The sequence below is a fragment of the Fusarium proliferatum genome (assembly GCF_900067095.1).
Source record: "Fusarium proliferatum ET1 genome assembly, contig: FPRO_scaffold003, whole genome shotgun sequence".
NCBI classification, from domain to species: Eukaryota; Fungi; Ascomycota; class Sordariomycetes; order Hypocreales; family Nectriaceae; genus Fusarium; species Fusarium proliferatum.
The window spans coordinates 735017-749300 of NW_022194792.1; the positions used below are offsets into that span (position 1 = coordinate 735017).

General features: G+C 49.1%; 7 protein-coding genes across 7 annotated transcripts; 3 read left to right on the top strand and 4 right to left on the bottom strand.

Annotated features, from left to right (window-relative positions):
* Positions 1–403: 403 nt before the first annotated feature.
* FPRO_06920 (uncharacterized protein) lies at positions 404–1513 on the bottom strand (the record flags this gene model as incomplete). Its single annotated transcript, XM_031228113.1, has 3 exons — positions 404–690; positions 741–1242; positions 1292–1513. 3 exons carry the CDS (start codon positions 1511–1513, stop codon positions 404–406), a joined length of 1011 nt encoding a protein of 336 aa, XP_031078482.1.
* A 505-nt stretch (positions 1514–2018) lies between these two features.
* On the top strand, positions 2019–3899 carry FPRO_06919 (uncharacterized protein; the record flags this gene model as incomplete). Its single annotated transcript, XM_031228114.1, has 8 exons — positions 2019–2385; positions 2436–2537; positions 2587–2826; positions 2872–3018; positions 3069–3180; positions 3229–3358; positions 3408–3626; positions 3681–3899. The coding sequence occupies 8 exons, from the start codon at positions 2019–2021 to the stop codon at positions 3897–3899; spliced, it is 1536 nt and encodes a 511-aa protein (XP_031078483.1).
* Positions 3900–4148: 249 nt separating this feature from the next.
* Positions 4149–6169, top strand: FPRO_06918 (uncharacterized protein; the record flags this gene model as incomplete). The annotated part of the gene is made up of 2 exons (XM_031228115.1): positions 4149–5036; positions 5087–6169. The coding sequence occupies 2 exons, from the start codon at positions 4149–4151 to the stop codon at positions 6167–6169; spliced, it is 1971 nt and encodes a 656-aa protein (XP_031078484.1).
* A 183-nt stretch (positions 6170–6352) lies between these two features.
* Positions 6353–7939, bottom strand: FPRO_06917 (uncharacterized protein; the record flags this gene model as incomplete). The annotated part of the gene is made up of 4 exons (XM_031228116.1): positions 6353–6615; positions 6662–6867; positions 6914–7821; positions 7874–7939. 4 exons carry the CDS (start codon positions 7937–7939, stop codon positions 6353–6355), a joined length of 1443 nt encoding a protein of 480 aa, XP_031078485.1.
* A 478-nt stretch (positions 7940–8417) lies between these two features.
* On the bottom strand, positions 8418–8675 carry FPRO_06916 (uncharacterized protein; the record flags this gene model as incomplete). Its single annotated transcript, XM_031228118.1, has 1 exon — positions 8418–8675. One exon carries the CDS (start codon positions 8673–8675, stop codon positions 8418–8420), a length of 258 nt encoding a protein of 85 aa, XP_031078486.1.
* A 2276-nt stretch (positions 8676–10951) lies between these two features.
* On the top strand, positions 10952–11426 carry FPRO_06915 (uncharacterized protein; the record flags this gene model as incomplete). The annotated part of the gene is made up of 2 exons (XM_031228119.1): positions 10952–11042; positions 11083–11426. 2 exons carry the CDS (start codon positions 10952–10954, stop codon positions 11424–11426), a joined length of 435 nt encoding a protein of 144 aa, XP_031078487.1.
* A 666-nt stretch (positions 11427–12092) lies between these two features.
* Positions 12093–13687, bottom strand: FPRO_06914 (putative transporter (major facilitator superfamily); the record flags this gene model as incomplete). The annotated part of the gene is made up of 3 exons (XM_031228120.1): positions 12093–12982; positions 13035–13553; positions 13615–13687. The coding sequence occupies 3 exons, from the start codon at positions 13685–13687 to the stop codon at positions 12093–12095; spliced, it is 1482 nt and encodes a 493-aa protein (XP_031078488.1).
* Between the last annotated feature and the right edge of the window lie 597 nt (positions 13688–14284).

Sequence of the window (14284 nt, forward strand, 5' to 3'; positions counted from 1 at the left end):
GTTTTAGATGCAGACGGGACGAGAATGGAAACTTATGACACCATACTCACGATTCAATAGGTGCGGCTACCCCACAAGCTAACATACGATCACAAATTCAGCTGCTAATAGGTGCGCATCTTGAATTTGCGTTAAGGTATGTCGATCACCGACGCATGGGGTATTTTATATGCGGGGAACCCTTCCTGTTCTTGTTCTGACGTTGCATCCCGACACGGATAAAGACGACCAGTCATACGGAGACCAAGAGAAGATGCACTGACGTTCATTAGGCGACCAAATGGTTGTGTGTTCATTGAACCGTTGGACGATTATGCTACCCAACACGTCTACGGTATGCATTGCCATCCCCACGATATCTTTCATGTGAAGATTCAGGACCAAAAGAAACAATAAGCGTGCTTTACAGTGTATACTTTGTGCCACCAAATATGGGAGCCATTTGACCTGGCATTTCCTTCTCAATAAGTCCCTTGAACCTCCACCCAGTACAATGTCCCGGCATCAGCAAAGCCGGCTCGAGATCCTTGAGATCCTTCATGCTCTGCTCCATCTTATCAGGTGACGCATCTGCGAGGTGATAGCCGCCGACAATAGCGTAGATAGGGCTGTCGTCGATAGCTTTCGCATATCTGGTAATGTTGATGAGACCAGCGTGACTGCAGCCGGTGAAGATGACCAGGCCCTTGCCTGCGAAGACGTTAGATGTGACGATTGGTTGAGTGATGAAAGGGACTCACCTTTGAGCTTACACATGACAAACCGTTCTTCCATGATCAGCTCGTCCTTTGTCCATTCATCCTTGGCCGGATCATATCGAACACCACCTGGGATGCCACCTTCATACTCTGTCTGGCGCGGAATCTCTCCGGATATGAGAAAGGCATCGTCGAGAATGGTTCGTGCCTCATTCAAGACAACTGTCTTACCACCAGCACTATCGATCTCATTCATGGTTGGGTCTGCTTCCAGCGAAATAGGTTGATCGAACATGATTCCTCGGAACGCTGGCTTATCTGGAGGAAGCGTAACAAGGACCTGATCGTCGTCTGACCTCCCGCTGCTGGCAAGCCGAATCGCCGAGAGAAGCCCACCAGAGTGATCTCTATGCCAATGCGAAAGAACAATGGCACCAATTTCAGCCATTGGGAGCTTGAGTCTCTGGACGTTTTTCTCGAAAACGTCTTCCTCGGGTCCGGCATCGAAAAGCAGCGTGTGAGACTTATCGTCCTTCTTCGCTGTCTGTCAAAGGTTCAGTACACGGTACCGGCATTTGAGAAGACAATCTCACGATAAACAGGGACAGGCCATGAGCGCCGCAACAGATATTTCGCATTGGCATTTCCAACCGAGCTCCTCCTCGAGAGCTGGAGTCTGACACAGGGCTCAATGGGACACCGGCGAAAGATTGGGCTTGCTGAATCCGCGGGTTTGGGCTCGGTGAGATTTGGTCAATCTCATCATTGATCAAGACATGAATGTCAAGGCTGTCGACTTCAATGAGTGATGGCATTTTTGGCGTCATACTGAGAGAAAGAGCACTGAATCTGGTATATGGCTGACATAGTTAAGCGGGGAGAATGTGTCTTATAATGACTTTCTGAAGCCATCGTGTCATGCCAAGTTCTTTCTGAGTCATGGAATACGATGTTTGCGGCATTCGGCTTTTCACAGAGTCCGAGATGGCAAAGAACCCGTTATGTCTCCATTATCGAGCAATATTTTGTGAGTAACTCAGTTTTTGTGATGTTTCATTACAAATATTCTGATGGCCTAAGAGCAATCGGAGAATAAACAAGTGGCCGAGGACGAGCGAGGGCTTCTTTGACGATCCCTCATGCTCATGATTTCGCTGAGTCAGACAGTCGGACTCGCCAGGCCCGTGTGATGCCTCGGCTAAAGATACCCCTCATAACTCCGTATACATCAAATAAACACCGACAGGCAATCGTGCAGACCGATTATGACATACCAAAATATCATTTCTTCAACTTTCAGCAAGTAAGATTGACGACATCATGCCTCAATCGCCTCAAGACCCAATTATTATCGGCGTCGGAGAATTCCGCCAAAAGAATTTCACCCTCGAAAATACCCTCGAACCAGCAGAGCTTATCTTATCAGCAATCCATGATGCTGCCAAAGATACAACAGTCGATGTTATCAAACATGTAGATAGTATTTCTGTGGTTCCTCCCTGGTCTTGGACATATGATGATCTACCAAAGCACCTTGCTCAGAAACTTGGCGTTAAACCTTCATATCTTGAGCTCTCGAGCCATGGAGGTCATACTCCTGCATTGCTATGCGACGCAGCAGCAGCCAGAGTTGCGGCAGGGGAAACGAAATTGGCAATCGTCACTGGTGGTGAGGCATTGGCGTCGTGTAAGTTGAAGTCGGACTGAAATGAAGACCTTTTGGCTGATATGTGTCAGTGTCTGCGTGCCAGAAAGCTGGGCGTCTTCCGCCACCAGGTTGGACTGAGATGTCCCCTGATGCAAAGTTATATGGCCCGAGTGACCCTGCACTCTTGAAAGGTAAGCATGAACTCAAACTCTCCATTAGAGACTGTCTGATAGGATGAAGACGTCGGTGCCTCGCACTCCATCGGAATGCCAATTCAAGTATACCCTCTATACGAAAACGCATACAGGAAGCATAATCAGCAATCATTCTACGAGAACCACCATGAATCAGCAGCCCTTTACGCTGAATTTGACAAGATTGCCTGTCAACATCCAATCAGTTGGAGAGCAGGCGAAACACCACGAGATGTTGATGCTATCAAGACGATAACTAAGCAGAATCGGATGATCTGCACACCTTGTATGTATAGACGCCACGGACTCTAACTATGAGCTAACCAGTTAGACCCGTTGTTGATGAATGCCTTCAACGGTGTAAACTTGGCGGCGGCCTGTATCATTACTTCTGCTGAGTATGCTACCAAGCTAGGCGTCCCCGAGGATAAATGGGTGTACATCACTGGCGGCGCTGGGTCGAACGATAGTTCGCACTGTAAGTCAACTTTTCCCCATTGAGTGAGGTGATACTGATATTGAGTCTAGTTTGGAAGCGGGCCAATTACTTTTCTAGTCCTGCTATCGAGTACTCAATCGACAAGGCCCTCGAATCTGCTGCGTTCACTAAGAACGAGATCGATTGCTTTGACTTCTACTCGTGAGTTCAGGAACATGGAAGTTGGGAGTGGAACTCACATGTTCACAGGTGCTTTCCCATTGTCCCGAAACTTGCTTGTAAGCATGTCGGTCTCGATGTTCAGAAGCCAGCCAAGCCTATCACCTTACTTGGTGGCCTTACTTCCTTCGGCGGCGCAGGCAACAATTATTCTCTCCACGTAAGCCTTCATCAGAGTCTGAAAGAGCATGTTCTAAAGTTCTTGACAGGCTATCGCGGAGATGACGAGAGTCATTCGAACCCGGCAGCATCAAAATGGCCTGGTGCTTGCGAACGGAGGAATTCTATCGTGGCAACACGCTCTTTGTTTATCGTCTCAGCCGCGGCGTAATACCTCTACTTATGTGAGAAGTAAAGTTCTTGACAATGGCGATGTTTCTCAAGGCCCAGTGTTCACCCCGACAGCGCAAGGCGAAGCTGTAATTGAGGTTCGTGCCACTCTCCAATCATTCGCACCTGTCTAATGAGTTACGTGATTGCAGACTTATACTGTGGACTACGATCGTAAGGGACCTAATCTCGGCCATATAATTGGACGACTGCTTGACAGTGGACAGAGATTCATTGCAAACCATGGTGATGAGCATACATTGGCGACTCTTGCGAGTACTAATGGAGAGCCAATCGGTATGAAGGGCCATGTGAACCGGTCTGGTGACGGCCGAAACCTCTTCACTTTCTCAGCGAGTGCGAAACTGTAAAAGTAGCCTTTTAGACTGAGACGCGGTGCATAATTGACATTAGCCCTGATTGATTGAAGCTAATCACCGGGAGTTTCTGTTTATTTCCGTTAGTCATGAACTGGTCCCATGATTCACGCTCGTGATTGATTGATCGGCGCGGGAATAGAATAATCCGAAAGCAAAACCTTACCAAGACATCGATGACGCTGATCCTTTCTTTTTGTCAATCTTGAATGCGTTTATGACGTCACATTTCGTTCCGTCAAAATGGCATTGGCAACACGACTTCTCCTTGTCGCCTTCGTATGTCTCCTCTTCGCTGACCGCGTCTCAGCCTTTGGAGCAGGCGAAGTAGCAGGTAATAGCGAATTCAACGGCTACGTCTGGCGTCATGGCGACATCGTCGAAGCCCTCCGGTACCTGCCTGCGAGTTTTGTGACGCACTACAGATTTTCAACGCTCGAGCGGCGACAAATTTACTTTGGGAACTGGCTTCGAGACTTTTCGCAAATCATCGATACAACAGGCCTTGACAATGTTCCTGAGCCGGTTCTCAGAGCTATTGTCAGCATCATGGGGTTCTTGGAGTTCGGCTTCGCGACCGACGAGTTCGAGGTGACGCGCGAGCGCTTGGGATGTTACACTCATGTGGAGCATATCGACAACCCCAAGGGATACCCGAGTAATGCCAAGGAGATTGACGAGAGGCTGAGAGGGCCTTTGGATCCACGTGAGCTCGAGTTTGACCCCAAGACGGGCATGAAGAACTACATTGCAAACTCGGGCAAAGGCTGGGACACTTCTGCCGATTACGTCACGCGAGAGCTACGCGAGTGCATTCGACTCGGGCGCGAGAAGGATCCAAAGTCCAAGAAGGAAGCGTTCATTCACCTCGGCGCTGCACTTCATACTCTCGAGGACTTCTCAGCGCATAGCAATTTTACCGAACTCTGCCTGCATGAACTCGGCGAGCACGACGTTTTTGCCTTTGTTGGCGAAGCCTGTCGCGTCAAGACCCCACGATGGAGAAGTCGCATGGTACCGCCCATCGTGACCGGCACTTTCGGAATGCTCGACATCTTCCACAGTATTCTTGGTGAAGCCGACGACATGGCCATCCTCCAGTGCAAAGGCTCGTTGCAGAACCTCGAGAACGTGCGCAAGCCGACCCCCTCCTTTCACATGCCCGTGCTGACTGCCAACAGGAACTGAACCTCGGCGAGATCGCATTCCAGCACATCTTCGACCTACTCAAAGCCGCGATTCAAGCGATTAGCAAATTAGCCTCCAAGACGAACGACCCGATTCTCCAACAGCTCGAGACCGTCGGCGTGCTCTTCAAGAAAGCCGAGGAAGACAAACAAAGCTCAACTGTCGCGAATAGCCTCGACGCCAATCAGCTTTGGCAGACTATCGAACCGATCTTCTACCTCCACGACCGAATCAAGAAATGGATCCAAGAGCGCACGGAACAACATGATGCTGAGCCGCTGTCGGAGGAGTCTAGCACACAGTTGGGCAAATGGACAGACCAGCTTGTCTTTAAGTACCTGTCGCTCATGATAGAGAGCTCTATCATGCAGCTACGCAATGCGCTCAAGGCAGCGAAAGAGCGTGTTGATGCTGAGGCTGCAAAGTCGACGTCTGCTGAGGTATACCTCGATGGTGATGGGTCTGATCCCAGCCATTCGGACATCTCAAAGGATCACTTCAGCAACGTACTCAACCAGCCCGCAGGCCTTGTCTCCTCCGTCACGACAAACTGGACAACGCAACAGGTCGTCAAATGCTGGGACGATCCCTTCCGCAATGAAGAAGAAACGATCCGCCAGATCCTCACAATCATGCATCATCCCGCCTTCCCTCGCCACAAAACACCCATCCAGAAATACATGTTCACCGCCGTCGAGGAATGGTGGAACCACAACACGGCCTCCGAAAAAGAGACCATTCGTGGTATGCTCACAAAGGAGAGTGTCCGCAACCGCCAACACGAGAATCACACCCTCACTCTTAAAGATCTCGAGGGTAAGAGGAAAGGCGTCGCTTATTTCCCTGGCTCAAGACCCAAGATCAAGGAGAGACCTGCGAAGCCATCGCCGTTGTCATGGGCTGTTGGTGAGGCGAAGAAAGATGCAAAGTGGATGTTTGGCGCTGTTAGAAGAGGCGCTGGCGATCCTGTTGCGGCGGTTTGTTTCATCGGCGAAGGTTTGTATATGATGATTGTTTACATTTTCATGATGCTTTTTGGTGCATTTGGATTCAAGTCGAAGGCATCCAGGGTTTAGGATGTAATGTTATATAGATGTGATACCTTGTAGATCGGAATACATGAGATATACGAAATGTACACTAGACTCTTTGCTTGGAGCCTTGACGGCCTGTTTACTTTTGCTTTCCACGTACGTTGCATCGCGAGTGCTGTCGCTACTTTCGATATCCTTCTAAAGACGTCGCCACGTTCACTGAATTCACAGCTTGAAGCCACCAACTCTCTTCTGCAAGATTTGAGCAGGGTCATACTTCTTGCTGACCGACTTGAGGACTTCCAGCTCATCACCTCCGTACGACTCAAAAGGCCTTTGATACGGTGCGGCGTAGTTGAGGTACTGGAACTTCTGCAGCAGACCCTTTGTGCGAGCATTATCTTCCCATTTTGACAGAACCTCCTTTGCCTTTGCTTCAACATCCGAATTGACAGCTGAGTTTGGCCACAGAGCTGAGATAAGAACAACTGTAATTGTTAGCAATGTCTATTGAAAGATTGAATGGGTACTTACTGTAGCCATCGTGCGCTGATTGAAGGCCAAGGAAATCGGTGTGCTTGGAACCTTTCAGCATCGCTGCTACCAATGGCTCAAATGCGATGCTCCATGTCACTCCGTCCTGTGGATTGAAAGAATAGATCGTCTTATTGAGGGTCTCAAACATTCGCTGCATGTTCTGAGCTGATGACTTGAGAGTCAATGTCGCAAAAAGCCAGTTCCTATATCTGTTAGGGTCGTTCACTTGAGCTCAACATGAGAACTCACAATGGTGGTGTATCCTTCTCGTTAGCAAACTCTGCCAATGTCGTGATGTTATTGGCAAGCTTCGTGTGAGGCACATCCGACAGACCGTTGAAGATCTTTGGCTGGGGAACGGGCTTTGTGTATACAGCTGAAGCTGACAATGACCAAGATTTGGAAGCCGAACTGTAAAGAAGACTGGTAACTAAGGACGCGGCGGGATCGTATGTAGATGAGTCGAGTAAGTCAGTAAAGGCCTGGAACACCTTATCCCTCTCGTTCATATCGTATGAGATGCTTGTCGTGGAAATGTCGCCCTGCGGAAATGTTTCAACGTCAAAGCGCGTAACAACACCAAAGTTGCTTCCCCCTCCTTTCAGAGCAAGAAACAAGTCTGAGTTCTCTTTCTTGTTTACGCTCATAAGAGTACCATTGGCGAGTACAACTTCGTAGTTGACCACTCTATCACAAGCCCATCCGACTTTGGTAGTAAAGTGAGATATTCCTCCACCAAGGAGCAAGCCTCCAACACCGACGTTTCCGTTTCGACCGCCCGCGACTTGAACACCTGAGTCGTCGAGATACTGATAGACGTCGAGCCACTTTGCACCTGCGCCGATTCTTGCAATGGTTGACTTCCTGTTGAGAGATACGGATGAAAGAGTCGTCATATCAATGGTCACACCACCGTTGGAGTTGGCGAAGCCTGCTGCAGGAGCATGACCATGTCCCTTGATTGAGAATTTGCAGTCTTTGTGTTTGTTGATGATACTTAAAGTAGCGGCGACATCAAGGGCATTGGTAGGTTGTAGAACGCAACTGGGGTGAAGGGCAGACTCTTGCTTTGACCAGTAGCTACTCAACGTGGAGTTGTAGCTTTTGGTATCAGGAAAGCTGATTTTGTCGCCAAGGCTCTCCTTCAATTGATGACACTGGAGCTGTTAGCTATCGTGGTTCTATCATGTTACCTCCCGAGGCACATACACATGTTGATGCTGATACGCTGGTGGACAGCAGAAAGGCAACGATATGAGCGGCAACGACCCTCATCTCAAGGTACCAAGAGTGAGAGTTTGTGGATGAATTAAAACCTGGGGTCCCCGGACTTTCTTGACTTAAGCTTGAGATCTCTTATCAATTGTGTTATTCGGACCGACTTGCTGGGTTCATGGCACTAAGACGCTTTTGATGCTGATGTTCGGTCATAGTATGCAGTAGCACGGCTCTTCGGCATCGTGAGTCGAAAAAGCAATTCTTATTCAGCCTAAAGATATATTGAAGTGGCCATATGAGACGCAAATGGTAAATTGGACTTAATTCAAGGAATCTGTTTCTTGACGCGATACAAACAGTACAGTTACACTGCCCCTTCTGAGATCCTTCAACAGCCCCGCGAAACCGCCAGTGGTCAAGCCCATTACCGAGTTGCCAGCCCATGAGATGTAAATCTGTCGAGTATATATGAACTCTTCTGCGATGGATATTGTGGTTGACGTGTCGTGATTGTAGGGATGCTTAGTGCAGACGCTTATTTCTTGCACTTCTTCTCAACGTGGTGCCACTTCTCGCCCTTGGGGCACTTGCACTTGTGGTGCTTCTTGGTGTAGACCTTGCCAGAGTCGTGGCACACGCACTCGCTCTTGGCGTGATCCCACGAAGCGTGCTTGCCGCAGTGGTGAAGGATGCTGCGATCCTCAAGATCAACGGGTTCAGCGTCGGGGTTGGGAAGGGCGGCGACTGTGCCCATGGCGAGGAGGGCGCCGAGGAAAGCCTTGTTGAGAAGCATGATGAAGGTTTTAGTTGGTGGTTGAGTGTGTGTGATTGGTGTGTGTTGAACGGATGGATGAGATAGTTGTTTGTGAATGATCCGACAAGATGCTGGGGAGCTCATAAGCCTATATACCTCTTGGCTTATGCCGAAGCTCCCTAAACTCACTCAAGCACATGTATAATGTGAATATTGAAACTTCCCGTCTCGGATATCGGCCTCTGAGTCAAACACTGGGGTTCTACGGCTGATCGGCAATGAAGCTGACAGGGCTGTCATAAAAACATGGAGCACTGCCACTGCTAGACCCAGCTGTGCCTTTATGTCAACCTTTTATAAGTGGAGAAATATCCCGTTACTACCGAGTTGCCTTGCATTGTTCGTATTCGATTCGATACTTTTGCTAATTGACAATGCAATACCCCTTTCGCCCTGAATTACCCCAGATTTGATTGAAGCCACTCACCGGGCTATGCTTCAGCCCATTTACGAGAGGTCCAATCAAATTGGCTAGGCTTCACACTCTCAGACCGGTATTCCCATAGCGCTCATCGAAGACGTTTGTCTTCCAATTGACAAACATTGTTTCTGTGAATGCCATCGAGATGTGCAAGTGACCGCGGTGTCGCATATAAACGGAACAGTTCATCCTGTAACACAAAGATAAAATTCTTATGTGACTAGTGAAGTCTGACTTCGGACGATTTGATAGTAGACCTGGTTGATAGAAAGGGAACAATTTTAGATCAGTGCTTCCAAAAGCTTGGGGCTTTACCACCTAAGATTCTCACAAGCCACGAGCTATGCCGATAGCTTGGAGGAGCTGACGCGTCTTCCATAAGTCCCGGGCGACCGCCTTTCCGAGCTATTGGAGCTTTGATGCCTTCAAATCGAACAGTCCAGATCCAAACAGCGCATCATGATACTTCTCAGCAAAAAGCGGCTAAAACGGAGCGGATATCGCTGCCGAGCGTCTCCCTTGACCAGGGCTTGGGGACTATCGGCACGTTCCGAAAGTCTATATCGAAAATAGTAGTCATCATCATGAGGCTTAGACAGTAGGATCTCCACATATAATAATGGCCCGAGGCAGATTACAACACGCCAACCAATGATACTAGGAGAGATGGTCCTTTGGGGCAGACGATCTAGACCGGTGATTTAATCTCCGGCTCTTGGAAAGCTTGTTTTCGGCACTCGCGGTGATCAGAAGTGCCATTCACGTGAAGAGCCTTGGCCATACGAGGTAGATATGGGGCTGACTTAATGACCTTCTTGAAACAGAGCGAGGCCGCATTCGCTTCTGGCCTCTGATATGGAAGGCTGTCACATAGCCAATCAGGAGGTAGCCGAGATGTCCGATCTAAGGTATGATTGAGCCGGTTGCCTTGCATCTTCAAAGGTTGAAAGGGAGGTTTAGTAAGGGAGGGTAACCACTACTTCGGATCAGCCGGACACAAAGAACCTTGGTTGCATAGATCTAATATTCTTTACGCCGAAACCAATCGGACGAGTTCGACGTGGTGGCTTGGGATTCGTGTTGTTCCTCACAAGAGCAGCGGGTGCGGGCAGGTTGGATAAGACATTGACTTGGACGCACTGGTAAATGCCAAAACATATAATTGTCCCTCTTGGTAACTACTATGCAAGACTGGTACAGACTGAATGGGCAACTGTCGCTGCATTTTCAGTGCCAAGGGCTTGTTAGAGCTGACATCGCCGAGGGCTATAAAACCCCATGTATTCAGCTCAGTGCATATGCTCAAGTCAACAATGAGAGTCAGCATTAAGCTATCTACCCTCATTCTCGTAAGCAGTCACGGTGGTCCATTGGGCTTTGCGGGCGAAGCATTGCTTGGCCCAGGGCTCTTAGATTCCTCCGTTGGCCGCAACTATGACTGATAGAAAAGACTTGATGATGGGAGGGCAAAGACTTTATGTAGTGGTATATCCTAACAGACACTAACAAATGTAGTACTGGCCTGCAGCTAGTCGTGGTCAGCCAATGATACTTGTACAGTATCCCTATGCATGTACCCCTCATCCATGACATCGTCGACGACGTTTCTTCACCACTCCTCATCAAATTTCACAATTTTACAATATCACCAGAACATCAAACTTACATCGAGCCATCACCATCATGACATCCTGTCCCAGGTTCAGTCGAAAGGTTGCCGAATGCGAGTCTGTCATCACATATGAGTTTAATTCCAAATCTCTCTGCGCACAAGCACTGAACGCAGCTGCCGACTCCATGGCTGTCTGTTACATAGACGGCTCTATCAAAAAAAATGCCCAAGAATGATCGTCTCGCAGTTTACGGCGACGCTGCAGCTGCAGCCTACTTGTGCAGCCTCTGGGTCAAGGGAGGACTCCCGAAACGTGAGTGATCCATTTCAGATGCATCTTACGTTGCATCTAGCTGGCATTCAAGATTGCTGGACCACGCTCCGCCGCGACCTCATCAGCAATGATAACTTGACTAGAGTTGGAAGGGAGCGCGGTCTTCACAAGTGCATTAACATGAACGGAGGAACTACTAGGGTCAGTTCCGGGATGGTCGCGACGGCTGTCGAAGCTATTCTCGGGGCCGTCGAAATGGACGGCGATCGCGATGCTCTCGCCCGAGTCATGAAGCATCTTGGTCTCACGGAGCATGCTCTCCTCGGATCGGTAAAGTTATTCCCCTTTGACAACCCAACTCCCTTGATCTGTATAGGTGCCTTCGCAGCCGCCATTGAATTCCCCCGTGACATCGACCTGTGATAACGGGATTTGTCTAGGCTGCCTTCTCGATTGGAGCCAGAAGCAGACCCTTTGTCAACGTGGTTGCCATTGGAACTCCCTCTTAACTCCGCTTGAGGAGTCTCTTAGACAAGCCCCGCGTATCATGGATTGGTAACATGGGGGAATCCTGAGGTGGCTGCAGAGTAATGTCAACATGTCTTCTAAGGTCTCTGCCCATGTTCACATCGGTGAACTCTTGAGTTTGAAGACGAATGGGCTCTGTACCTAACTGAATCAAATTGAACGTAGCCTCATAACTTAAACCATGGATGTTGGGGTTTTAACTCAACAACTTCAGGACTAAATCCGAGCCTTTCGAAGGAATGGCTAGTCAACTTCAGTCATGCTATGTAAGTCACGATGGCCCAGTGGCATTATACGAAACAGCTTATCACTCAAACAGGACCCGTGGTTGCTTCATACAAGATCGGTCGTCGTGGAAGAGGTAGTCTAGGGGGAATTTAGCGAGAGAAACATAGGCGGGGATCTCATGTCGCTCATTTAACCGCTCAACGGAGCAATTAAACACTAAAGAACGGAATTGTGCCGGAAATTCATTCATTCAAATTATACTAAAACCCACAATCAAATGCCTTGGGGTTTCGGCACTCTCTCAATTCCTTCATTGTAGTACCGTTAGCCTACCTACTTGCGAGGCTCGCTGCCTTCAGCGTGGACAACACTGGTAGCATCAAGCTTCTCAATATTGGCATGCATATCCACCGCCACAGCATCACCAAAGAGCTCTGCAATTTCCTCCAAGGTCTTGCCACCAGTCTCGGGCAGGAAGAAGAAGTACAAGACAGCAGCGGCAGTGTTACAGGCGATGAAGAGAGCATAGTACCTCCAGCTGACCTCTGCGAGCGCCAAGGGCGTAATCTGACTGAGAACAATAGCGACGACAGATTTGGTTGACACAGCAAAGGCCATGCCCTTTGATCGAAGGAATGTTGGGAACAGTTCTGATGGGACAACCCAGATCATCGAGTTGAAGAAGATGGCAAACGTCGCGGAGTAGATAAAGATGAAAGCGATACTTGCTCTTGCTCCAGCCATGTTACTCTCTCCAGCCTGGCCGTAGGTGGCACTCAAAGCCATACAGATAGAGATGGACACGGAAAGGGTGAGGGAGCCTGTCCACAATGTTCGAGCGCGAGGCCATCTGTCTGCGACGATGCCCAAGTAGATGATAGTTCCAATGACACCCATAAATCCGTAGATACCAGATACCAACAGCGACTGTCGGCCGGTGATACCAACAATGGCATAGAACGTGTTCTGAAAGTTCTGGATGACAGCAGCGCCTGAGAGCTGGGACTGGGAGACGATGAAAGCTGCCATGAGCGTGCGGTGGAGGTATCGCAAGGAGAAGAGCTCTTTGATCGCGAATGACCAGCTACTGGTCTCGGCAGACGCCTCGAGCTCAATCTGCTGTTGGATCTGGAGGAGTTCTTGTTCGATGAAGTTTTCGCTTTCGGTATCGTGGAGGTAGTTGAGAACGCGCCGGGCTTCTTCGTGACGTCCTTTCCTGGTGACTTATAGGATGTTAGCAGAGGATCTGAGGAGCTAATAAGGATGTAAACTTACGCCATCGAGGTGAGAAGGGTACAAAGAATACTGCAAAGATGAGGACGAAGGGAACAGGGATTTGCATAGCCAGAGGAATCCGCCATTGGGCATCACCAGCCGCAAAAGCACCTCCGTATCCCGCCCAATTTGCAATGCAGAATCCAATAGCAACCATCAAACCCTGGAGGCCAACAAGGAAACCACGCTGAGAGGGCTTGGCGACTTCAGCGATATAGACCGGGACAACAGCGAGGAATTGACCGCAGGCGATACCAGCAATCAGCCGGCCAGCGATCATCATGCCCACATTGACAGCACCGGCTTGCAGAGCGGCTCCGAGGATAGCGAGAAAGGAAGCAAAGGCAATGGTATACTTTCGACTGAAGCGATCGGCAAGGTATCCAACCGTTGGGGCTCCAATGGCTTGACCGGCATTGTAGCATGATACGATGGCACCAGCGAGAGATGTGCTGGCTTGGGAGGGTCCGTACATGTAGATGCGAAAGGTTTCATGACCAAAGGTCGTTGCGATGATTCCTGTGATGCTTAGTAAAAAGAAAGAACGCGTTCAGATTGTTTCAGAGCGCGATGCACATACCCGTGTCGAAGCCAGAGGTAAATCCTCCCATGGTGACGACCAAGGCGATGGAGATATTACGCCAAAGACCCATTGTGAAAAAGTTGGTCAGATAGTCTCGAGCTTCAGAATGAGAGATGATGCTTGAAAGGTAAAGGTTGACCCGAGTTGTGATACTCTCTCTTTTCCCAGTGGAGATATCAAGCCAATTTGAAGTCCCGATTCGCTACAAGATAGACCGAGTTTGCAGCATCACCTGAGCGGTTCGCCGAATCCCCGGACTTTCCCCCGCGTTTTCGTCGCTGGAACTGGCATTTGATGGCAGAGAATCCGGGGTAGCGAGTTTGAAGATCCGAGGTTAGAATCTGAGCAAGCTACGGATTATACCCGGGGAACGGATAATACCCGAAAAATCGGAATCTAAACGCACTTGGTAACATGAGCATCCGAAAATTGTTGCATCCGATTGGATATTCCAAGCCTCATTCCGTAGCTTGTTCACTACATCCACTGAAATTTCGATTAGGACCTTGGCAATACGAATATACAGCGTAAACTAGTCGTTCAGGTCGGTCGATTAACGACCGAAGTATCACTCTCGGGCTTACCTTCAGGTCTAGGACTTAAGCCACATTCTTTTCTTTCGCGTTATACTCCAAGTTCCGGCCACTGGAAGAGCCTCGAGCAACCA